General features: G+C 41.9%; 1 protein-coding gene and 1 long non-coding RNA gene across 5 annotated transcripts; one reads left to right on the forward strand and one right to left on the reverse strand.

The window, feature by feature from the left end:
• Positions 1–386: 386 nt before the first annotated feature.
• LOC122172759 (uncharacterized) lies at positions 387–5872 on the reverse strand. Its single transcript, XR_006173309.2, has 3 exons — positions 5732–5872; positions 4409–4471; positions 387–1374 (listed from the first exon to the last, which is right to left on the reverse strand). It is a non-coding gene; the product is annotated as an uncharacterized LOC122172759 (long non-coding RNA).
• On the forward strand, positions 5583–25197 carry LOC101932735 (lamin-B3-like). 4 transcript variants are annotated; one of them, XR_256806.5, is made up of 12 exons: positions 5583–6360; positions 10779–10935; positions 12323–12448; positions 13587–13757; positions 15298–15423; positions 15593–15813; positions 16493–16721; positions 18935–19042; positions 20295–20411; positions 20512–20625; positions 20765–20866; positions 23290–25197. XR_256806.5 is itself a non-coding variant. In XM_005307234.5 (12 exons), the coding sequence occupies exons 1-11, from the start codon at positions 5993–5995 to the stop codon at positions 20801–20803; spliced, it is 1776 nt and encodes a 591-aa protein (XP_005307291.1). In that variant the 5' UTR covers positions 5583–5992; the 3' UTR covers positions 20804–20832; positions 23290–25197. The 4 variants fall into 4 exon arrangements, 3 of the variants coding, with proteins under 3 accessions (XP_005307291.1, XP_005307290.1, XP_065415420.1); XM_005307234.5 differs by having other exon boundaries at positions 20765–20832; XM_005307233.5 differs by lacking the exon at positions 20765–20866 and having other exon boundaries at positions 23290–24962.
• Positions 25198–26241: the final 1044 nt, after the last annotated feature.

Consider the following 26241-nt stretch of genomic DNA (forward strand, 5'->3'; position numbering starts at 1 on the left):
AGTATGAAGAGGTAGATAGCCTTTTAGACTGTGATCATGTGGATAGAGTTATTCTGTATTTGTAACTGAAAGCAGAATAGTCTAATACACTGATAAGTAAAGAAAGAATATGACACTATATCAGAAAAAAAAGACATCAATGACCAAACACTGCTATCAGGTACACACATCTTACTTCAGATTTTGTCAGGAAAAAAATCAATTGTTTTATTTTTACACTTGGCTCATAAATTGATAAAAATCAGTACTAAAATTTCTAAAATTCAAAAAACTAAAAGAATATTCAAAATATAAAACATATATAGGGATGGGGGAAATGTACACAAGAATAATTGTGTGTATAAAGAAGTAGTATAAAGTGCCACAACTCTGGGTCCAAAAGTAACTTTTGAAAGTCATTTTATTTTAAAATAGCCACTTTTAAATGTTTTAGTCATTTTTCAGTTCCAAAATCTCATTTTTTCCTGACTGCTTACCATCTATTAGTAAAAATATGTGATGACTAGCTGACACTGAGCCATCAATTCTGCAATATAATGGAAGAGAAACGATCATGAGGCAAATAAAGATTTTATAAATAGTTCACATGGTATGGCTGTTAGTTTGTTTCTTTGTTTAGTGCTGACCATTGTGAAATAAGGCAATTTTTAAAAAGAAGCCTGTAGTGCTGACAGAAGACTAAAAACACAGCAAGCACTATGAAACTCACCCTGATTTCTTTAGGCAGACAAGTCAAGTATTATGTGTACAATACTACATAGAAATTTCAGTTGTGGATATTTTGTATGATTCAAAGGCAAAGAAGGGGGTTAAATCCCTATTTGTGTATATTACAATCAATGACATGAAGACTAATTGCCTTTTCACCCCTTGAAGTGAGGTGTGTTCCGAATCCATTTTATAGGCCACACAACTCTAGTCTGGTATTTAACTGTGATATATACCGGTACTACTTTTCTAACTTCTATTGCTCTAATTTCCTGGTGGGAGACTCTCGACTTTCTCAAGGAGTTTCCATCTCCCATCCAGTTATTATTAGTAATACATTAGCACAACCATTATCAAGCTGTCAGGTCTCACAATCCCACTTCAGTGAGGCTTGGTACAGAGACAGAAACATTGAGGACTAATGCATGAGCCACAAGCATTAGAATGTTTACAGGCTGATTTAAGAGTGTCCTGTCCATAAACTGATCGTTAAGAGAAATGTTTATTCATATATTCAAATGCATCCAGTTAATATCATTCTTCATTTAATCAAGAAAGTAGTAGTGGTTTGTAAACCATTTTGGCTTTTTTTATTGTTACAGTACAATTCTGGAGGCTGTCCATTGTCCTGTTTTGTCTCCAAAAGCTGGTTTAGGAAAGGGTCCTCTTGAATGGAAAAGGAGAGAGGATGTAAAAGAATGGAAACTGCTAATACGTTGTGAAAACCTCTGCTAACTATGTAAACTTTGCACCCACTCCTAGAATTTGCCAGTGCAGATCTCATTATTTTTATATTAATGAACCCAGCCTGCCTACTGTCTGTAGCCTCAAACATTTTTGTTTAAACAATATTCGTAAACTATACCAGTCTGCAAACATGTTCAGATCAGTCATATCTCAAGGGAATATGTCTGTCTAGAGAGCAGGGACTTCTAGAAGCTTGTCAGTTCATGATTATTATTGATAGGGTTGGTCAGAAAATGTGGGGAGGAACCTGCAAATCGTTTAGTTGGATTTTTCCCCCCTGATTTTCATTCAAATTTTTCATTTTCTTTCACCAGCTCTAGATCTGGTAAAAGAAATAGGGGGGGAAACCCACAAACATTTCAGAAGGTTTTTGGTTTCGCTATATTTCATTGTAATTTTGAATTTTTCTATGCTGCTCTATTTATTATGGGTCAAATTCATTCACTCATGTTGAACACTACCTTACTCCATGAGTAGCCCCACTGCAGCCAATGCAATCACATATGGAGGAAAGTGCTACTCCACCCCAGTAAAAGTGTCAGAATCTGGCCACATTTTTGTAGCACCTCAAGTTAATCAGCTCTGTACAACAGAAGAACAGTGCCAATGTATACCCAATCCCTGTCCCAGAGAGCTGACAGTGGAAATGCACAAGGGGAACTGGGATGGTACAATACAATATACAATCCTTAAAAAAAAACCAAAACACTGGGGTTCAATGGCTGAAAGAACATGAATCCAGAAAACAACCATGGGCCAGAATCTGTATTGTTGCCCAAGAGGGAGAAGAACAAAGGCGGTTTATGCCATCTTTGCACCTTCTGAATTCTGGCCTGATCCAGTGGAGCCCAGGGCATAACTTTGAGCAGTTCTAAGGTCTGCTCTAAATTATGGCATGTGCCTACATAGGTGTTAAATAGATTGGAATGGCTGCCTGTGGAACACACTGGAGCCCAGAATAGCCATAGTCCAGTGCACCTTTTCCTGCTCCTGAGACACTCCTGACATGCCTCTGTGCTGGGGGCTATATAGGAATGTAGCATACAGCTAATCTGGCCTACATTGTGGAGATTCCCCAATGAGGAGCTCCATCTGGACTCCAGCCCCTTTACTCCACCCAAGTGGTGTAAAGAGCCCAGACTGCAATCCTGAATAAGCGTGGTTAGGGCAGAAAATAAGAATCAGCTCTTGATTTCCATTACCCACTCATAATGTACCTTCTGCTGTCTTCTCCTATTCTTGTATGGGGGGTTAGATGAGGAGTACAACAGATAAAACTGATTGTGTCTATTTTTGAACCCTCTCTTATAGCACTTTTTGTTTGATCTATTACAGAAGTTTTGGGAAGCAAAGTGAAGATTCTTAGAACAGCAGACTACTTGCTTCTATATTTGTTCCAAATGCACAAGATTGCATTTGAACAGCTAGATAGTAAACACAACCCTCGAACATGATCCTGCCATATGATCCATACTGTGCCTTTGTAGGACACTGAGGATTCAGAGCCAAAGTCTGCCCTCACATGTACTCATGTAGCTCCTGAAGGCACATGTTCAGAATTAGGTCGTCATCAATAGTTTTCTTGAGTCAATCTTTCTATTGGCAAATAATAACATTATTAAAGGAAGAAATTAAGCTGATTTGCAGAAAAGAAGAGGAAGAAGTTCCTGTTATTTTTACAGGAATAAGAACTAGATGGTCATACGTCAGTCATGTTGCATATGGTTGCATGAACTGTGTGCCACTTCAAAACAATCTTATGCTTTTGTTTTTTTACAGCTGTTATTTGATCAAATTAAGAAGAGTAGAATAAACCCTGAGTCACTCATTCTTCTATTACCCCATCTATTGTATGTAACTCTTAGTAGTTTTATTATGTATAGTGGATATGATTAGAAAGCAAGCTCTTCACTCCAGGGATTGTGTCTTCTGGTATGTTCTGTTAAGTGCCTAGCAGCCTGTGAAGTGGCTGTCATGAATAAATAATCACAATGAAGAATACAAGTTATAATTTGCCTCCATAAATTTACTAAAACCCTGACTTTTCCTTTAAGGCATTTTAAGACTTTTAAGGGCCCCACTCTTGCAATTTACAATGCATGCAGACTATTCATACATTGTAAACTGTAGGGTAGGGCTTAATTAATTTGTACATAAAGGACCAGAATGTCATGGGCATGTAGCAGGAGGGTGAATAAAATAGAGAGGGCGCAAGACGCACTCCACACAGTGGCCACCTACAACACTACGGACAGTGCAATCTCTGCTCCTTCCTACCAACTCTGTGAAAACTAAGGCCCAGATCCACAAAGGTATTTAGGCTCCTAAAATAAAACTTAAGACAATAAATACCTTTGTGGGTCTGAGCCTCGGAGTAAAATCCTGGCGCCACTGAAGTCCATCAAAGTTTTGCCATTGACTTCAGTGGAGTCAGTATTTCAGCCTCGGTGAGAGCACAGTTGTGAGAGCTTCTCCCCAGCACAGTACCGGACCAGCACGCCGATTAGGGGCAGAATAGGCAGCTTGCTATACCCCATTCAAAGTAGTGTACCTTCTTCATGGGCCAGCACGGCTGAAAGTACCAGTCACAAACTACACCTAAAGTTTCTCAGAGTCACCTATGTCATATTATTAGTAAAGAAAACAGATGTAGGAATACTTTTCTTCAAAGACTATGATGCAGTCTCGTAATGGAACCACATTAAAATGGATAGATGGCACTTATTTGTGTTAAAATATTATCTGTTTTTTATGCACCTGGGGCCCAATCTAGTGGGAAGCACCATGGTATGCATAGGGCACTGGCCTAGGAGGCCTGGGTTCTATTCTCAGCTTTGCCTTTAACCTGCTCTATGAATTTTTGGAAATCCACTTAACCTTTCGGTTTCCACTCCTTTGTCTGTCTTGCATATTTATACTTCAAGCTCTTTGGGTGCAGAGAACTCTCTCTTACTTTGTGTAGAGACAGCAGTTAGCACATGGGGTCCCTGATCTTGATTGAGGCATCTTGGAACTACTGCAATACAAATGATAAATAATGTTAACAACAACATTCTGAAATCCTCCCTGCAATTTTACTCAGGCAAACTCCCAATAAAATCTGTGGGAGTTTGCCTAAGGTTTGAGTATGAAAAGAACACAGGCTCTGCCCTCCAAACAGTAAGAATCATGCATGGAAATTACAATCTCAAATGAGAATAAAGGAAATTTACAACTGCCAGTGAACTTCCTTATGAAAGGGACATTACAAAAATAGAGTGTTGTTAAAAAAAATCAATTTGATCAAACCTATAATTGATAGAATTGTTTTCACGATGGCTTCACATGTAAGTGACAACATTTTTGTTTGGATGTAAAAATCCCCCCAGCAATTTGCATCCTAAACATTGCACACATGGATGAGAACCAGAAACTGACCTGAAAGCTAAAAATGGCTAGAAACAAACAATGGAAAAGACTAATTTACTTTTCACTGACTAATCTGAATAAAATGTTAAAATAAAATAAAGGTAAACAAAGGACAAAGCACCAATCAGAAAAGGTAAGTGAGATTTGAAAGATTCTTTGTTTGTAATAATCTGAACACAGCAGATGGGGGGCAGGAGGGGGGGCTGGCTCAAGCAATTAGGTGCAAGGGATATGAACTGCCAAACTTAGAGTGACGGGGGGTCTCAACCCTGGCACAAATTAAGCACTGGAACGTGAACACAAGGAAGGATGCTTCTTTAAATATCAACAGAGGAAGAAGTGAGGTTCTTTCCCAGGACAGCTTATGCTCCCAATACTTCTGTTAGTCAAAGGTGCCACAGGACCTTCTGTTGCTTTTTACAGATTCAGACTAACACAGCTACCCCTCTGATACTTTTCTAAATATGACATTTTCAATCTGTCCCTTTAGGGTGCTGAATATAAACTCAGAATTAGCAACTGTATTAATGGGCACTCCCCACGCCCATCAGTGGCATGTCTTTTCTCGCACCTCTTGACCAGGGCTGTATCTTCTCCAGCCGTGCTAATCTGAACGGGGAGACTGGAAAAGGAAGCGGAGTGTGGAGTTCGCTCATTGCCCTACTGAAAAGCGAACAACAAAAATCCTCCCTCCCCATTTTCTAAAGGGGGGAGACCCCACCCGGGGCTGGGATCCCAACAGGCTCTCATTCCCGGGCTGGTACAGCTTCCACCTCCATCCAGCGGCTCTATCCCTTTAAATTGCCGCCGGTGCCGCAGCCGGTGCCGGAAGGACCCTGGAACTGCAGCTGGTGGTGGCTATTTATACCCGGGCTGGAGCAGGGGGAGTCGGACTGTGCCTCAGTGAGAGCGTGGGCAGGGAAAGGCCGCAGCGCGCAGGGGGCGGGCGCCGGGATTCCATGTCTCCTTGAGGCGCCGGCTTGGTTGTGCAGGGGCTGGGGGTGACCTGTAAAGGGGCGTTTCCTTCCTGCCATGGATGTAGCAGGGGCCTGAAGGTGCTTGCCCAGCCCGAGGCGCCCCGGGCGGCGGCCGCGCTAGCCCCGAGGATCGTGCCCGTACAGAGGCGGCCATGGCCACGGCGGTGTCCTCCACCCCGGGAGGCAGCGGGCGAGCTCTCGGTCGCTCGGCCGCATTCTCCCCGCTCAGCCCGACCCGGCTCAGCCGGCTGCAGGAGAAGGAGGAGCTGCAGCAGCTCAATGACCGCCTGGCCGCCTACATCGACCGGGTGCGGGCCCTGGAGGCCGATAAATCCACGCTGCAGCTGCGGCTGGCGGAGCAGGAGGAAGGGAGCAGCCGGGAGCTGGGCAACCTGCGGCTCCGCTACGAGACCGAGCTGGCGGATGCCCGCAAGGCGCTGGACTGCATCGCCATCGAGCGGGCCACGCTGCAGGTGGAGCTGGGCAAGCTCAGCGAGGAGCACCGGCAGCTGCACGCCAGGTCGGTGTCTCCTCCCTTCCCTCTGCGCTAGCCGGGCTGCGAGAGACTGCTCTGCACGGCCTGGCCCCTGTCACATGGCAGGGGGAGTAGCCTCTGGCTCCAGCGGCTACTATTAGCGCACCCCGCCCCCCCTCTTCTGTGTCCCTGGCCCTCCTCCTTCCTCCTCTCTTCCTATAGCTAAAGGCCTCTCGAACTTCCCTGCTGGTCACGGCTCCTGCAGGCAGCTCGCAGATTGGTGTATGGTACTGGGATTTCCTGGGAACAGGTGCTTAGCACCCAGGGACAACCGAATCTGCTGCAACTAATAAAAGTATAGAGGGATCGCTCACCTGTAAAATGACAGGCCTCAGCTACGTTATGGGGGAGCCTGGCTTTAATGGATTACCCGTGTGCCGTGTGGCTATTGATGCCCCATTTAACTGACCCCTGTCGAGAGGTGCCTGTTAAGTTAAGAATCCTACCCTAATGTGGCCCTTACATGCCGATATCTATTGCTAGGGTTGACCTGGTGAGTAGGTCTCTAAAGTATTCCCATTCTAAACCTGTACAGGAATAAAGCCTGTGGGTGCTCCGAGACTGGAGCAAATGCTTTCTCTACTGACCAACTTTCAGCGGCTTACAACTCTTGGACTTATGTCTTGCATGCTTGGTTTTGGTTCAGAAGTTTAAGCTAATCTCTCATTTTGTGACTGGAGAGCAAGGAAAGGACTGGTGCCAGTTCTGAAATTTTTCAACTACTTTGTGTTTTGATAACTTCGATCTTTGTTTATAGAACCTTAGACTTGGCTGATCTGTAATCCTGAGAATTGGTGCTTTTTACTTTCTGAAACAGCTAGGCTTTAGAAATGACTGACTTTACAGCCTCCTGAAAATGGAAAAGGGCTTACATACGCAGTATGTTCAGCAAAAGATGTACTAGATCTAAGTCCTAATATTTAGAGGTGCTTGTTTCTGTGCAGTCTAACAGCAAGTGTCTCAGATGACTTGGAACAACCTTATCTTCCTGGATGTCATGAACTTGATATACCCTTTAAATAGCTTAGAACTCGTATGGGGCGAACAGTATCTAACACTCTTCCTGCAAGCAATAACCATTAGTTGTTCAACTTGGTTTACTACACAGTACTTCGTACACTCTTAAAGTATAAAGACATGAGATGCAAGTGCATACTTACTCCAATAGTGGTAACTGAAGAGCCAGTTGTAGGATGCTTGAAAAGAATGACTGGCATAGTCCCACTAGCTCTCTCATCCCATCACAATTGCAGGAGAAAGATCAGAACAGGAGTAAGGGCACAGGAAGAGAATACAAGTAATAAACAGGAAGATACTTGGTCTAACTGGTTTTAGAGATACAAATAACTCTGAATATACAAATATGATGGTTCCACCTCAATGTGTAGTTCAGTGATGCAAAATGGGACCTCATAAGTGACTCTTATGACTGTTTTGGATGTCCTCAGATCTTAGACACATATAGGTAAACCCCAATCTTTCTTTAGTAAGAAACAGACTCTGAAAATACTGGTTTAATACTGATGCATCTGAAGAAATGAGGTGTTTTACCCACGAAAGCTTATGCCCAAATCAATCTGTTATCCGGTGGCACCTTAAAGGCTACCTTGTTGTTTTTGTGGATACAGACTAACATGGCTACCCCCTGATACTGGTTTAAGCTCTTCTAGTCAATCTGAGATCCATATCTGTTTGAGGACTGGAGGAAGAATAAAAATAACTCTATACTTTGGGGTGTCATTCACTATTCCTAGTAGCCAACCACTAAGGCAGTCCTGCGAACTATGAAATTTTGTATACACTTCTAAAAGCCAGCATTGACAGTCATTCAACAGCTATGTTAAGGAGTAATGTAGACTTTTAGATGGTGGGAATATGGCAGCACATGTCCAAAAGGGAAAATGTGTCTAATAAAATTCAAACCTGCAGAATAAGAATTCCACATGAATGGGAACAGATGACCGACAATGTCTGTCCTCTTACTCATAACCACACAGAGTAAAGACGTATTTGAATTTTATAGTAGCTGTTGGCTGGGGAACCAATAATTGTCTTAACTTTTTGTATTAACAGCAATAATGCACAATTAAATTGCCCTGTGGGATAGGGGATAAAGGACAAACTCAATGACTAATTGTAAATCCTGACTTAGAAACTCACAATTCATCCACTTCCCAGATTGTTGATTTCACCATGAGAAAATAGGGATTGTGCCTTAAAATCTAAGCAAAGGACTGTCTGATAATCAGGAATGTCACTTTCCAGTATCAGTTCTAGCAAATCCATGTCTGTCATAGCTGTTTGAGGCCAGAAACATTATAGTGTCTTTGAGTCCCATGCTCTTCCCTAGCACTTTCTATTGCAGGGGTGGGCGAATTTTTTGGCCTGAGGGCCACACTGGGGTTACAAAACTGTATGGAGGGCTGGGTAGGGAAAGCTCTGCCTCCCCAAACAGTCTGGCCCCTGACCCCTCCCGCTTCCTGCCCCCTGACTGCCCCCCTCAGAATCCCTGACCCATCCAACCCCCCTGCTCCTTGTCCCCTGATCGCCCCCTCACGGGACCTAACCGTCCCTGGGATCCCACCCCCTATTCCAACCCCCCTGCTTCCAGTCCCCTGACTGCTCTGACCCCTATCCACACCCGTGCCCCTTGACAGGACCCCATGCCTATCCAATCCCCATCCGTTCCCTGTCCCCTGACTCCTATCCACACCCCAGTCCCCTGACAGGCACCCTGGCACTCCCATACGTATCCAACCCTCCCCCCATCCCCTGACTGCCCCCCAGAATCTCTGCCCCATCTGACTGCTCCCTGTGACCTCCTGCCCCTTATCCAACCCCTTGGCCCCCTTACCATGCCACTCAGAGCAGCATGTCTGGCAGTCTGGCAGCCTTGCCGCCTGGCTGGAGCCAGACACACTGCTTGGCAGGAGCGCGCAACCCTGCTGCCCATGCGGCGGTGTAGCTGCTGGGGAGGGGAACAGCGAGAGAGGGGCCAGGGACTAGCCTCCCTGGTTGGGAGCTCGAGGGCCAGGCAGGACGGTCCTGTGGGCCGGATCTGGCCTGCAGGCTGTAGTTTGCCCACTGACCTATTGCTTGGGGAAAGAGGTGGGCATGCCATACTTTCCAGTGTATACCTTCTTGGCCCACCAAACTTCCTACTGCGTCCTGGTTTTTCCACATAAAAATCACTTTACCAGAATCCTGTCCTGGATGCCAAGGTCTGAGCTCCCTCTGAGAATAAAGTGGAGGTGGGTGAGCCTGGCAGCCCATCTAGTCCTGAGGCAGAGGCCTACTGGCCGTCCGATACCATTCTCCTGGCTCCTCTCTCCTCTCCCGCTCCACGTAACCCCATGCTATGAAGCCCTATGCTCCAGGAGGCCAGTGACTGAGTTGCTTTCCTAGTGAGCATGCTCAGGGTTGTGCCCTACTCTGATCATAGCCAGGATGGTGGCCTCTTGGGGCCAAAACTCCTCCCTCTCTCATGGGTGGTGCCATTACAGGCTGCTGGCACTTGGATTAGTGGATGGCCCCAGAAATGTTTTCTGCCAGCCTGGAGTTGCTTTACCAGGGATTTGGCTAAAGTTTGAGGAAACAGTTAAACATCCCTAATGTTAGTGTCCGCCTGAGCCAAGAAAGATGCTAAGCACATGCCTGATGCGACACGGGTGTAACTGAACTAGCCACTCAGCTGACTGAAATTCCCCTTCTGTCCTGGCATTACATGTTAAACCTGGGCTTGAAACACTTGCTAGACATGTGCTAGTCAGAGAAGTAAATCACCTAGCCCAGAGGAAGATGTGAAAGGAAAGGTTTTGAGGGTCCCATTTGAAGGTCAAAGGGGCAATGCCCACTCTTACTCCCAGCTGATGAGAAGAAGATTGTTGGCATTTCTACCACTGTTGCCCTTTTGTAGGACTCCTTTTTTCCCTCCTCTCTGGCTAGCAGATGTCAAATTTTAAAGCTCTGTCTTCTAGCTACTTGAAAGGAGAATTGCTCTTTCTCACCCTTGTCACGATCACTGCTACAAGAGCTTCTAGCTGCTGTCTGTTCAGAAAACACTCAAGGGGAGATAGTGAAATCTGAGACTACTTTAGATGGGTGGGTGGGGGTCAGTGCTACTGCAGTGGGCACTGTAAGAGGATGTACAGAATGAACTGGTGATTCGAGGGTACAATGAAATAATATTAGGTGTTAATGTTTGCATGCAGGTTTTTTGTATAGTTTTATCTTTTGGGTGATGATGGATAGTGAATTATACTCCAGTGCTACTCTTAACCATTTATAAATAGACAAGAAATGACTGGCTGTGGTAGAAACTATAAAAATGTAAGCAAGATTAAATATATTGTTCCCTCCCCTCCAGCAGTAAATTCTTATGAATGTAAAACTTTCACTTGCAGGAATTCTAAAAAAGAAGCTGACTTAAACCTGGCACAGGCTCGTATAAGAGATCTTGATGCTCAGCTGAACTCCAAGGAGGCTGACTTAGCAACAGCTTTGAGTGGAAAAAGAAGTTTGGAGGGCGACCTTCAAGAGTTAAAGGATCAAATAGTCACTGTAAGATAGATGTTGCATAGAATCTACATTATTTCATGGTTGGTGATACCAGAAGTTCAATTATGACTTCCCACACTGGACTCTCTATTTTGTCTCTGTTGCTGTTTATAAACTTCTTGGGGAAAATAAGCTTAAAGTTTTAAACTCATGAAGTTCCTTGTACTTAATAGGTAAGGATTGGGAGAGAAGGACTTGCAGAATTTTGATAAAAGCACATGTCCTGGTCACCCATCTATGTCAAAATATTGGGTCAGGGAACCATGTTGTGAGGCTTGTAATCCTGCTTCATCACATGAATTAATAAATTATAAAGCCAGAAGGGCCATTGTGATCATCTAGTTTGACTTCATATAATTGAATGACACTCTTTGGTCCTGTCCATGTAGCTGAGACTAAACTTTGCTCTTAACATGCTAGTTACAGCCTGTGTAACCTTCCCTGAAATGGCAGATACTAGGGAGGGGAAAATTAATGTCTTCCTATTCACCTGGATTGAAGGACCTTCTTACTGTATCTTTAAGTGCTTTACCCTAACTTTAAGAGGAAACCCTCTACCCATTTGATTTAATGAATGTCTTTTTTGTGTGTGTGTGTGTGTGTGTGTGTGTGTGTGTGTGTGTGTGTGTGTGTGTGTGTGTGTGAGAAAAGCTCTTCCTCTTACTGTAAAAATTGCCTGAAATGTATTGCGTTTTGGGTTTAGAATACTATTCAGTTTTGAGTTCTTTAGGGGTTGGAGATTAATAGAATAGTGCAGTTTAGGGTCTGTTAGATATGAGGTAAGTGTGTCTGTTTCACTAGGATGGCTTAAAATGCTGCCATAAAATGTAGACGTGTTGGCTTAGGGTAAGAATTGCACTTGCAGGATATAATTGAGTTTTAGAAGGAAGACTTATTTACAATAAATGCACACCATCTATTGGTTTCAGGCCTTTGGATTTTCATAATTATCTCAAATTGAGGCTTGGCTCATTTAGTATTATGGAGGGAAATGACAATGGTCTGGTACAACTGATAATCCTAGCATAACTGGGTTCCTTAGCTGAGTAGGGTTGGAAAACAGTAGTTCTACAACTTAGCTGGTCAGTGATTAATGAGGCTTCTGTATACTTGGTTTGTTAAGTAGCCTAGTTCATTCTGGAGATCTGATCACTTTGGGAGCAGAAAGCAGCCCTGTTCCGTTAAGCTTTTGGGGGGCAGGACTGCAAGTGTCTTCCATGTGAAGAACACCAAACATATTCTGGACCTTATTGATAGTGAACTAAATCAGAAAGGTTCCTTCCCTTAAAGTTGACTATAGGAGTAACTCTGAAATCTAATCTTTGGCTGTTAGTGTAAAAACGTCACTTTCCTGCATTCTGATCTACCACAAAAATCTTTTCTTTCCTAGCTTAAGTTGGCATTGGAAGATACCAAAAAGCATCTCCATGGAGAAATGTTGAAGAGAGTGGACCTGGAAAACCAAATGAAAACTGTGCAGGAACAAATGACATTCCAGAAACGCCTTCATGAAGATGTATGTCTAAGTTAATTTTAGCAAGGATTTCCTAGATGCCAATTGCCATTGCCCCTGGATACCCTTACAAAATCAATGTTAAAATGCACTTGATTCCTAAAAAGGTAACTAGCTGAATCAACCTTATGACCCTCTGCCAGCCAGCAAAAGCCACCTAGGTGGGTAAACTCCAGGGATGTGCACAAATTTAGGTAACATCAGTATCTCCTAATCTATTTGAGCATGTTTCTCTCCTTCCACCTCACAGCTTCATTGAAATCCAGTAGTTAATATTCTATTATGCTACTATAAATCACCTGTAAAGTTCAAGTTGTTTTTCTAATATGGGGGAGGCGGAGGTGTTATCTGCTGGAGTATGAGATTTGGTTTACTTTAGGCTTTCTGCAAACACCTGGAAATCTTTGCAATTTTGACTGTTATGTTTTAGCTTTCTCTCAAATTACACCTGTTAAGATAACTACAGTCCTAATACTACTTGGATGTCTAATTTAAAAAACAAACCAACCCACTAACTTCATAGGTTCTTGTTTCTAAGCGATTTCCTTTTGTATTTTTCATGGTGACTGCTGCATAATCAGGTTCTATATAGTATAAGATTAATTAAATTTATTCTCCATTTAGCTGTAGAATGGAACTTTTAGGATGAAATTTTAAAAAAATGTCTAAGTGACTTAAGAGCCAAAATCCCACTGAATTTCAAATAAAGACAAGGATAGGGGAAAAGACACTTCTGATTTCATTTAAAAAAAAAAAAGGTATTGTCTTTTCTAGCTAGACTGGTAACTAGAAAAATGTGGTGACCGCATAATCCAACAGGCAGGGGAATACACTTTCAGCTAATGAGAACCCCATTGGAGATCTTTAAATCTATTACTTTCCATTTTTTTTACTTAGGGGAAAATAACCCAGCAGGGTCAGATGAACTTGATGACCTAATGGACCTTTCCATCTCTAAATCCCCTGATTCAAAAACAAATGGCCAAATAGTTGACAGTAAACATCTGCTTTAGTATTGTGTGATTGACTTGCTACACTGGTTTATTGTTAAAGCAGTTGCATAAGATCAGTTACTCAAGCTAAATGGTGGTATTTCATTTGACCTTTAAGCCATATACTTTTTCTCCTCCTCCTCCTCTAGGAGCTCAAGGAAACAAAAAGATTCCATGAGAGCAGGATAGCAGAAATAGAATCTGGCCGTCAGAGGGAATTTGAGAGCAAACTTTCAGATGCTCTTCAAGGACTCAGAAAGGAGCATGAAGAACAAATTCAAGAATACAAAGATGACTTGGAGCGCACATTCAGTGCCAAAGTGAGTCTTCAAAAGTTGCAAATCAAATGAACAAGCTGTCATGCTTTCTGCATCTTCATATGGCAAGGAAGCATTTGACCCTTCCTTGAACTAGCTGACTAATGTATTTGACACAGAGTATGGTCCATCTGCTTCAAGTAGTAGAGACCCATTAATTGAAGACTGTTCTGCAGTAGGAGCCACTATCCTGAATCCCTCAATCTCTGAACAGTCTCTCCAAGATCTGCCAATAGAACTTGCTATCTGCTGTCACTTCACTGTCCAATAAAATTGGTCGAGATGCATAAATATATACTATCCTCCATAACAGGAGTAGTTGGTGTGAATTATAAAACTTTAAACATTCCCATCAGCAAATTTCAATCTTGGTTCTGATGTGCTCATTACAAATATCTAAACTTTCTGCATAGATGTTATATGCATAGGGCCAGGTCAATCACACCAAAAATTAATGTGGTATAATAATTGAGCAGAATTTAGTCTATTGCCAATATCATTCTCTTAATTCCTAGGAAATATGGTACTAAAGTTTGAAACTGTGTACCAGTTACAGCAGGATTAATTCTTCCTCTAACAGAAATGTGTGCACACGTGTAATGAAGGTGAATTAACTTAATCTACCAGTTTTGGTAGCTGATGTAATCGCAACCATTTTACCAAGACAGGATTACAAAAGTACCTTGATACTAATGATGTCACCCCCAGCCCAGAACTGAGTCCAGTTACAATAGGTAATGTCACTGAAATACCAGAGATAGTCACAGGTGGAAAAAACCGAAGTGAGATTGGAATATGGTCCAAGAATTTTATTAATGGAGACACTTAGTGTTACAAGCCCTCTGTACTATCTGCAGAGACATGTGATCATACTTTGTGAGTGGATTCCTTGATATCTGTTCTCACTTCCTTCCCGTTTGTCTAGTTAGTCTTCAACTCACTAACATTCCCTTTACCCTGCAGTATTAACTCCTTTGCCCTGATTATTCTTTTCTCAGTGGGGTCCTGCTGCTGTTACTGCATTAGTTTCCTCCAGCATTTTCCCCCTTTCTTAAAGGAACATCACCTCAATCTCTACTTGCTCTGACTAGTTAGATTCCTGAATACACAGTTAAACATGGCTATGCTTGTTTGTTCAGAGCTCTGGTACCAGCATTGGTGTGAAAGAGCATTTGATTACTGACACTCAAAGAAACTATCTAGTATCCTGTACTGTCTCAAGGCAGCTTCCTACCCCATTAGCCATGGTACCACTAGTGAACTTGAGTTTCTTCTCTAGTTCTGTCATTTCTGTGCATTTTCAACAAATCTATGTAACAGGAAATATTCCATAGTCTAGACAGTGGTGGAGAGCTGGATTAGGGTTGTGATGTTGAATTATGTCTTGGTAAATCAATTTCCACTGTAAACAAACTATTAAGATACTCTACGTCTTCATACATATGCAACTAGATCTGTATGTCTAAATCACTTGGTAACCCTTTTTACTAGAACAAAGGGTCACCAGAGTCCTAATCAGTTATTGACAACTATTTCTTCATAGATGGAGAATGCCCAACTTTCTGCTGCAAAAAATAGCGACTTTGCCAATGCTGCTCGGGAGGAGCTGATGGAAACAAAGATGAGAGTTGACACTTTGACATCCCAGCTTAATCATTATCAAAGCCAGGTACCATTCTTCAGTGAGATCATTGGATTTTTTTCCTTAGTGACATTTGTATTTTCTAGACATTATCTGCTTTTTCCCCCCTCCCCAAAATTGCTCTTGACTGAGCTCTATTTTTAGTATCTTATTCAAAATAATCACTGATAACTAAACCTATTTAATTAAATCTAAGAACTGTGCATTGGAGAACAGAATAAGAGAGTTACAGGAGACCCTGGATTATGACCGTGAGATGCATCGAAGACGTATGGCTGAAAAAGATAAAGAAATGGCACAAACGCGGCGGCAGATGCAAGCACAGTTGGAAGAATATGAACATCTACTAGATGTGAAACTGGCTCTAGATCTAGAAATAAATGCCTACAGAAAGATGCTGGAAGGAGAAGAACAGAGGTAGGATACAATATTGAGCAATACAAGAAGACTTTCTTCCTCCAACATACCTTCATTCTATAAGTCTGTGTACTGAGTAGGAGGGGAGAAATCTGAAGTTAATCTTGTTCCCAGTTGGCTATTGGGAGAACTCAGACTACTGGCTTCGGTATGTAAAATACTGAAGATGGGCTTTATACGTTAGTATATGCAATCTCTTCTAAATGATAAATGCATTGATTGAAACATCATGTACCCTGAAACAGCAATTAGTAACATTAGGAAGTGACAAAACGAATCCCTTGGCTGCCAAATTTTCCTATAGACCTTATAGTAATGTTAATCCTCAATGCTTTTTCAAGTCGATTGGCTGTCTAACCACTTACCATAGAGGGTTTGTTCATGGAGATCTTAATTCCTGCAGTGTCCATAAGAGAGAGAAAATAATGCAACAGCTGAGGGACAGGGGGAGAGGAGGTGGAAATTCCATAACTTGCTCTGAACTCTTCTTGCAAAAATTGGAAAGCAGGCAATAAGCTTTTGCACATTGTTCACTGGGAGACTCCTTGCTATAAAATAAAATACCACACTCCAAGACTACAACTAAGCTGGTATGGGCAGAGGGGAAGCTACACTAGGTCTGGGCACAATGGGGTTGGCACAACTTGCATACCTAACATGGTCACTTGGCTCTTTTTAGGCTAAAACTGTCATCTAGTCCATCTTCCCAAAGTGTTGCAACCCAGGCAACAACCAGCCATGGGCATCGCTTCCTGCATGGAAAAAAAAGAAAACTGAAAGAATCCAAAAAGGGAGAGCACAGTGTCAGCTTTAAAATTGTTCAGCATGCATCATGTTCAGGAAATGTGTCTATAGAAGAAATTGACACCGAAGGGAATTTTGTCAAGCTTAAAAACAACTCGGACGAGGTACTCCTTCCCTGCTCTCTAATAGCTGATAGCCTATCAAACTTCAACCACCTTTTTCCCCATACACACAACCAATATCGACACATTAAACTATCTAGCCCAGTATCATAAGGCCCAGTTTATTCAGCATCTTGCTCTTCTAATGATTTTCCTCTTCTCTTGGTCCTCAAGAACCAGTTTAAAGTAACATACCCATCTCCATATTGTTCAAGAAATGGTCCATAGTAGCTGTTGCCGGTTAGAGAAGCCACAAGACCATTTGTGGGAAACAGATACCATTTTATTGAAAGCTATAGGTGTGTCTGTGGATGCAGAAAGACAATCAGTCCAGTTTAATCAAGGATAAAAGCATGTAAGGTGCTTAGGGTGTCAGATAATACCAATAGCTGTTTAGGTCCATTTTAGCTGTGGCAGGGCTCCTATTCTGCAGCCAATTAATCAGATAGCTTTTACCTAGTCTATCCAGTAGTCTGCAACTATCTAACTGCTTGGTGATGGGGAGGGGGGTTCAACTTACTCAATTAACTGTTTCTCTGCTGGGAAGTCTGGCAAAGCCACAGTCAAGAGTGGTATCTTTGTATTCAACTGGCATGTTAAGAACATGCAGGGTACCCTACCAAACTAGGTAGTAGTCCAAAGTAGGTTCTCTCAACCCTGGGCAGTGAGTGGTTAGCTTTAGGCTGGCTACCTGTCAAAGGCTGGACAACATCCACAGCTCTAAGTCACTCTTATATGTTCTAAACATGACTTGCTGAACCAGGGCAGAAGAAAAGCTGCCTCTGGGTAGACTTTAGTAGCCCAAGCTGCCCACAATCCCTGCTTCACTAGTGCTGGGAGTTAATGGAGTCTTGTGGAGGGGGTTCAGAGCAGAATACCCAGGAGAAGGCACTGGTCAGACAGGCCAGGAAACTTTCAACTTCTGACTGCTACGAACTCTTTAGAGCATTCACAAATGGAATGGATAGTACTTGTACTGTTGCTCTGACTGAGGAAAATTCAGGGGCATACAATTCCTAACAAACTCCCATTAGATCTGTTTGCACAGAGGCTATGGGTCTTGGCACGACACCCTTACCCCATGAGAACTTGGCTCCTGAAGAAGGTACAATAATGCCATTCAACTCCCTTCCCAGGGCAGGCTTTCTACTTCCTTTGGGATGGGATGGACAGGATATTGTGTACAAAAATGTCTTAAACAGGGAAATGGTCACAGGTTTGAAGGGATGATTCTGCAAATAAGTTGTTTGGTCCTATTCTTCCAACATTGCAGAACCCTAGACACTAACAGGGACTGGAGGGAAATGCTGCATTACAAGGGTAGCTTTTGCTCTAAAGCAGAGGGTATGACCTGATTTTAGTTCTTAAAATGGCAACTGGACAACAGAAAAGCTCTGCAATTCAAAGGTGTCTGAACTTGTAACACTGCAGCCAAACAAGCCTATATGAACAATGGTAGTTCTCATTCTGCTGTAAAACAGCTGCAGAATTGGATAGAGGTTAGATTCTCAGACTATACATCTTAGTCTCAGAGTTCTTACCTAAGTGTCTAGAATCCCCTCTCTGCCTTATTAACTAGGATTGTTAAAGAGCGGTCTTCTGAACTAATGAATAACTTGAAACTAAGAAGGGAAGTCTTAGTATGGAAAAAGTTGAGAATTAAAAATTGATGTTATGAAACATCACATCAGTCAGCTTAACCCTAGCTGAGAATACATGTAGACTGAAATGGTATGAAGAAGCCTGATCAAGGAGGTATCCTTCAACCTAAATAGTTTATGGCCATTCTTCATTGGTGAAGATGATCCAGTCTGACTTGCATTACTCCAGGATAGTGGTTATGAATCTCCAAACACTCTTAAACGAAAAGAAAAAGTGCTATTGATGCCTGCTATCCTGAATGCTTCTAGTGAATGGTGAGGCTGAGACAAACCTGTATAGTTACTAAGTCTGATCACTGTTTCGGGAACTCTTATGGGATCAACCACTACTGCCAGAATCTTCAGTGATAACATGGAACAGTGTTAAACTAAATTTATATGTTAAGAATGGCCCCTGTCTTGACAGGAACAGTACCTTGCAAATCAGAATGTAGGAAATGTAAAATGGCCTAGACTAACAAATGATGCCAGCACATAGGTGTGATTTCTTTAGGATGTCCATCTAGTTACAATTTCATATCCTCTTGTAATGGTATCTTGCCTTCCTAACTGCAGGATCAATCACTAAATGGATGGGTACTAAGACGACGACTTGGAAGCTTGTCTGAAATAATATACAAATTCCCTGCTCGGTTTGTCCTTCAAGCAGGCCAAGTAGTTACGGTAAGTAACTTAACACTGCCCTGCCAATCTGACTTGCCAAGCAAGTAATTCTAATTGACTTTAAAAGTCAGTTTTGGGGGTTTTTTTATGGTTACCATCATGTAAAGAAGGCAAGTATACTTAATGCCTATGCTGGGGAAGCTTTTTTTTTTTTCTCCTGACCATTTGGCAAGATTGAGATGGCCTGACAAACTTCAGTGCAACTTTAGGAATGGAGTGATTTAGCACCATCTTAATAGTTGAGGCCTGATCAAAACCTTGGAGTGATTTCACTTGCAATTGTTGAAGTGGGGCATATTCTGAGCCGAAGAGGTTTAGTTTTCTTCATTTACAAGCTAAAAATGGGCCAGTAGGGAATGGGCTGGGGGGAACATAAATGCTGTGCAGTTCACTTTCTAAGCTGTGCAATTCTTCCTGTCACCGTCTCACACAACTGATTAGCACAGCAAGGGCTGTGGAGGCTAATAGACTGGAGTGGCGGTTGTAGAGCTGCTCCATGGCCTGGAAAGGGGGCTGTTCAATCCAAGTATCTCCCTAGCACTTCGCTCAAGGGCAATTGGAGTAGTGCAGGCCACTTGCCTGGTAGTGAACTTGAACCTGTGCATTGCTCTGTACTAAGTGGTTTGTTGAGGGGGTTGTTTTAGTGCTGGTGGTTCAGCTGCTCTAGTGGTAGCAATGTTGAGCCCATGCTGGTGGCAGCATGTTAAGCACAATATTTTAGACCTACTCTAAGCAAGTGCAGTACTTAAGCCTGATTACATCTTTCAGACCCTGCTCAGAACAGATCTTTCTGCCCAGTAGAAAACCTGTGCCATTAAGCTAGCATAGATAAGGCACTACTGAACACTAAACAGACTTGCCAGCACTAAATAAATGACCTCAAAAGTCTGTTGGCTTAATGGGACAAAATGGTTGGCCAGGAACAAGAACTCTACATTCAGAGGGTATAGCGGGGAGAGCCTCCCATTAGCAGCTCTGCCTGCTGCACTTCTTCCATGTTGCCGCCCTAGTGGGTAGACTAAGTGTTCCGGCAACTCATGGAATCTGCCTTAATTTACCACTTAGACCTGTTTCTGAGCACCTCACAGCCACATTTCTGCTAGACCAGGTGTCTAGTGTTTTACATGGGAGCTATAGACACTTACTGCAAACTGAATTTGGTCTTTAATGTTCCAATACCAGTCTACTGACTGTTTAAAATTAAGGTTTATTTTATTTTATTTTAAAGCTCATCAGTTAAATCTCTCTCTAGATCTGGGGTGCTGATGCTGGTGTAAACCAGAGTCCTAGTGATCTGGTCTGGAAATCCCAGCAGTCTTGGGGAACTGGGGATAACATTGGTGTTACACTCATCAATGCTGATGGAGAGGTAAGTAGAAAAGGTGCAACTGGTTATTGCTTAGTCTTCAATTTGCTGAAGAACAAACAAGCTTATTTAATTTGCGTGGGGGGGACACAACTTATTGCAGGAGACTGCAGAACGGAAGGTCATACATGTATCCAGAGGAGAAGAAGGTGGTGAACTGGAAGATGAGTTTGATGAAGAAGAAATAACAGGGAGCGAAATGGAGTTTCATCGTCGGGTAAGAATCTTTCTGCATTCAGAACATAGTAGCAACAAAAGTAATCAGTGGCTTTCTTTTGTAGTAAACAGTACTAAAAACATGCCCCAAAGTCTTGCCCATGGCCTACAACTCTTGCCATTTTTCTCCCTGATGTCAGACCAAAAGAAGAAAAAAGAAATGTTGTTTGGTGTCATGATTGTGTTTCCTGTGAGCATCACAAAATAGGTGAGACCAGAGTGAGCATCCTGCTTGTTTCAGAGTGAGCATTGTGCTTGTTTTCTTGCAGAAATGTTTGCTTCATCAGTAGTGCTGAAATCTCTTGCTTCTGTGTAGTCTCTGCATGGCTTTGCATGTGAGCTGAAATCAGTGCTTCACATATCCAATCTGGGAGCACAACATTGCTGTAGTTAGAGGTTCACATTTTAATTCGTCTTTTACTGGTCAGAATGTTAACAAACTACAACTAGCAGAGCCTTTTTACTGTTTATTCATGCCTAGGAACAAATTCACTAGCTAACTGTAGTATAAGACCGGAATGATGACTAAATACTCATACCAATATTGTGCATCTAACTTATTGCAACTAGAAATCTTGTGTACTGTAACATAGTTAAATCTTTTGCTTCCACAATTGTGGAAACCAAGCAGAAGAAGGAATGGGGAGTGACTTCCTTCATTTGGAATATCCAATTTCAGTGTGTCCTTTCTATTGTTTCATAATAGCAACTTCAAATCTGGACTATAGAAGGAAAATATTTCCACTGAAATGTACTAAAAGCCCTTGGATACACTTTCATAAGTGCCTTAGGCTCCTAAGGCCATTATTAATAGGTGCTTTTGAAATTTATCCACTGCATATAGTTATCTACTTGCAGCTTAATCCCTACCTCCCACTAGTGTCTCTTCCCTTGAGTTTATTTTCCAGGTGGGATCAGAACAGATGCAGGCCGTACTGTGAGAGTAAGCCCACTTGAAGCCAAAACATGTTCTGGCTATTTAACTTACCTAGTGTCGTCTTGGCCACTTTCTGGATCATCGTGTCATGTGAAAGACCTACCACACACCCTCCAAATGGGGCTTGAGTTGTGGATTACAAAACTCTTAGTGATGAAGATTAATTGGTGTATTTGATTTGTGTTGGTCACTTAAAACTGAATTCTAAATTAAAGTTTGGTACCAAGACTCTTATTGCATCATTTATTCACAGTTGTGAAGACTTCAAACAACTTTCAGTGTTCTGACTGTGGAAGTGCTGACTCCAATAGGACATCCCAGTTTGGCTGGAACAGTCATGCAAGCCAGTAGACTATACTCTAAGTGCTGCTTTATACTAACTGTGAGAGGGATTACCTAGGTATCCCTCCCAACTTCAGAGCTCTTACCATCCCAAAAATGTCAAACAGAATAAAATTGGCCTTTGGAGTTGCACCTTCTACTACAGGGATCTATTATAGACTTCTGCAGCCATGGGTCTTAAGGGTGTCTACAATCTCTTGCATCCTAGAAAATGATTGGCTGTACTTAACCAGTTCTTGCTCCAAGTCACACCTACAAGGGATACAGGAGATGCCACATAGAATGAACCAATTGTCCCTCTTGTTCAATATATATATCCAGGTGCTTTAGAAGGGAAAATAGCAGGCACCTAGCGAACTACAGTACTAGGCTCTTGGAAGGATAACTTCTTCCTGATGTTAGTTGGTGACAACCTTACAGTGCAGAACTAAGGTACAGAACTTTCTGAAATGTTGCTGTAGATCACAATTCTTAAAGTTTAGAATCCTTGTACCCCTAATCTCTAAGTTGGAACTCCCCAAACACACACGTAGAATCTACTTTAAATAAATCAGACCTTTTGATCCTGCTGTCTAACTGCATAGGCTAGGCAACCTATTTAAGTGTATTAATACCCTTAATCAACTTTTATTGATATAGCCAGCCCTGTGGGCAAAATGGCTCTGCTTAAGCTCTTAAACCAGGTTGAAATTCAAATACAGAACATACTAAATAGGACACTTATTTTTTTTTTTAAATAATCCTGTGTTAAAATACCAACACCCACCTTTGCTAGCAGCCTAAAACAAACTTTGAAGGTACTATTGGCAGAGTGTAATAAGAATGTCTAGCTTGCAAAATAGATTATTTTTTTCTGTTTGTTAACAAAACATGGTTTAACTAGCAAGACTCCATACTGTGAGAGCCATATGGCCCTATAGTATTACAAGAGGGAAAGGCCAGAAGAGTAGTGAAGGAATATGTAGTAATTCCTCATGCGTTGTGTAGGTGAAAAGAACATGTAAGATGCCTTGTTAAACTACAGCACAACTTTTTCCTATTGCTTCTGCCCTATGCCATTTTAGTTGTCTTAAAGCATGATTTTTGCATGTATGTAAGACAAGCTTTGAATTCATTAGACTGTCTTGCTTGCTTTGAGCAGTTTGTAATTCAGAAGCCATCTCCTCTGTTATGGCTTAAGCTTTCCTTTTAATACAGAAATTTAACCTTCAAAATTTCTCTAGAACAAAGAGTAAACCACATGGGAATTGGTTAGAAGGTAAATGGTTAACCCCTAATCATGCACTCCTCTCCATTCTTTCTCTTATTAATCTTGATTACAATAGGGATGCTAAATTGTCTACTCAGTAGTTCATTGGGCTTAACCTATTTAATTTCTCTTTATAGTGTCTCCAGCAAAATGAAGATCCTAGCTGTTCTGTCATGTAACTAAACCAGGGTAGTGACTACCTAAAACCACTCCTTAAACCAAAGTGACCCTTCAGACTGCATGAATTTTCAGCAACTTCTGGAACATGTGAATCTTGGATTTTTTTCCCCTATCGGACCTGTTTGGAGAAAGCATCCTCCAGAATGTGAAACTTCCTATTTGTTGATATTGGGCCCTGCCTTCAATGAAACTAGATCCAAGTGCACATTTCCTTTTCCAAGTCTTTCCATGACAAATAGAAGTATTGTGATTTATTCACCCACAACTACTTGCCCTAAAGTTTACAGTAACTTCCTGCTGGGCATGTCTCGTCCTAGCCAGGGGTGGTAAATGATCACAAATTTAATGGCTTCAGCTTTCTGAACTCCTGATTTATTCAAAATATTTTCTCAAAAGTGGACTTAGAAGAACTGTTTCAAGCCTGACCAAAATTTAGGTGGACCAAATACTGCCTCAACTTCTACCTTGTGCAGCTCCACTGAATTGAAAGTCAGAGCAAACTGTTATCCTTGTTTCAAACACCCCAGGACTCATTTTATGTTTGAAGCTGATACTAAAGTTCCCTTGATTGGTCTAAGCCAAATGATATAATAATCTACTGGTGTAAAGTTTTAAAATGAGCAAGCTATTTGTAAAACATGTATTTTTAACTTGTAGTTAAATAAACCAACCATTATACTGTTTCTATAGCCGAGTACCGGTTAGACATTTTGAGTTTATTTATTAAACTATGTACAGTAAAGTGTTTGAAACTTTGAGGTGAGTAGCTTTGCACTATAAATGTGAACTAGTCTGATGCCAACATAGCAATACTGTGGTTAAATACAGCAGTACCCAAGTTAACTGCTTACTTGGCAAAACATTAATGGGGGACTGAACTAATTTAATTAGTTTGGTATAGCTAATGATCACACACTCCAATGATTGCTAAGTCTTGATAACTTTTAAAGAAAGTTCCTGTGTTTATTAAACATCTGAAATAAGGATGTGTACTTCTGTATTCATAGTTGAGGTGAGGACAACTTCTATTTTGTTAAATAGCTAGATATATTCTCTATTACAGCACTGAGTTCAAGTGGATTAATATATAGCATTGTAACAAGGTACAGCTAAAATGTCTAGCACAGAGGGGTTGGTCATGAGTAGCCACTCCAGTTAGCCATTGTAATGGGGTTTTTTGTTTACCTAGTGGCTATACTCAAAAGAGGGGAAATAACCCAGCAAGAGTCCCTAGTTAAGCAACACAAGTCTGTTTCCGTGCTAAAAAGTTAACTGATAATACAGCCCCATCTGAGCACTGGAGCAGCTTTCAGAATTCTTTGTTGCCTTGCCAAAAGTCTCTACTGTATTGTATGAATTTTAAGATCTGGCCCATGTTAGGACCGTGCTTTTTAGAGTGCTTTAGAGTTCCCTTCAGTTAGACTGATTAAAAAAATATAGCATTTTAAGACACTGGACACCTAAAGGGTGAGTGAATTTGGCCTTTCGTATTTTAGCAGACCCAAATTCTTCATTCTGTTGCACCTTATCACTTTAGAAGAATTTAAAATAAGCTCTGTTTATGATCTTGCTGTGTTTATAATCTTGGGCTGTTCAATTGATTTTTACTATTAAAGATATTTTCTATGTACATTATCATTCTTGGGCTTTAATGGTTAAACTTATGCTCACTTTGCTAGAGAGATTTAGTTATTTTAACATCTGTATTGTTTGTGAATTCTACTTGTAGCTAAGAAAAACAAATACACCTAAAGAACTGAGTCTCCTTTCCCTTAAGAAGCAAGTCTTTCAACAATAGACTAATCTGCTCTAGAAAGTATTGCACACTATTCACACTTTCTGAATAAAGCTGAACTTGCACTGAACCTACTGTACAAAGAAAAGTGGTTTTTTACATACCAAATAGTAACAGGAGTTAATGGTATACTATGCTACAGGTATGTGAGGATGAAATGCTGGTAATCTTTAATTAAAGAAGCTGCAACAGTTTGAATCAAATTATGTTCAAACTGCTAGTAATTTAATTTTCAAACAGCCAGTCTTCTGCAAAGATGTGAACAGCACCATAAAAATTAAATCACCCTAATTTTACTATTAAGCTAATAAAGCCCAGTCAGCAGTGCTTAAATATAAATTACATAAAAACAGCCAGACTATATCAGGCCAGAGGTCCATCTTGCCCAGTATCCTGTCTGCTGACAGTGACTAATGCCAGGTGCCATAGAGGGAATAAAAAACAGGTAATCAAGTGATCCATCCCCTATTCCTAGCTTTTGGCAAACAGAAGCGAGGGCTACCATCTGTGCCCATTCTGGCTAATAGCCCTTGATGGACCTATCCTTCATGAACTTGCCTAGTCGTGTTTGTTTTTATTTTGTTTTTTAAAACCCTGTTGACCTTCACAACATCCTCTGGCAAAGAGTTCCACTGACTGTCTGCAGTGGGGGGGGAGGGGAAACACTTCCTTTTTGTTGGTTTTTAAACCTGCCTATTAATGTCATTTGGTGACCCCTAGTTGTGTTAAGGAGTAAATAACACTTCCTTATTTACTTTCTCCACACCAGTCATAAGTTTAGATTGATCATATTTTTCTTCCCTTCTCTCCCCCTCCCCCCGCCCCCGAATCTCCTTTCCAACCTGGAAATTGAAATTGTATGGAGGGCTGCTTAGGCCAGGTGTGGCATTGCCTGGCCCTTGCCTCCTGACCCATCCAACCCTGCCCCTCTCCTTCCTGACTACCCCCCCCCCAGGACTCCTGCACCCAATCAACCCCCCCATTCCCTACCCTCTGCCTACCCTGACCCCTTCCCTGCCCTCTATCCAACCCCCACCCCCTTACCCCACTGCCTGGAGCACCGGTGGCTGGCAGCACTACTGCCCAGCTGGAGCTAGCCATGCCACAGCACAGC

This window comes from Chrysemys picta, chromosome 10, assembly GCF_011386835.1.
Source record: "Chrysemys picta bellii isolate R12L10 chromosome 10, ASM1138683v2, whole genome shotgun sequence".
In the NCBI taxonomy this organism is placed as follows: domain Eukaryota; kingdom Metazoa; phylum Chordata; order Testudines; family Emydidae; genus Chrysemys; species Chrysemys picta.

What these genes read in the sequence shown, in the direction of transcription:
- LOC101932735 (XM_005307233.5), top strand. Translation starts at nt 5,993, where the DNA reads ATGGCCACGGCGGTGTCCTCCACCCCGGGAGGCAGCGGGCGAGCTCTC. An exon ending in AGCGCACATTCAGTGCCAAA is followed by an intron (nt 13,758 to 15,297) that starts GTGAGTCTTCAA and finishes ATTTCTTCATAG; the next exon opens with ATGGAGAATGCCCAACTTTC. An exon ending in TTAAAAACAACTCGGACGAG is followed by an intron (nt 16,722 to 18,934) that starts GTACTCCTTCCC and finishes TCCTAACTGCAG; the next exon opens with GATCAATCACTAAATGGATG.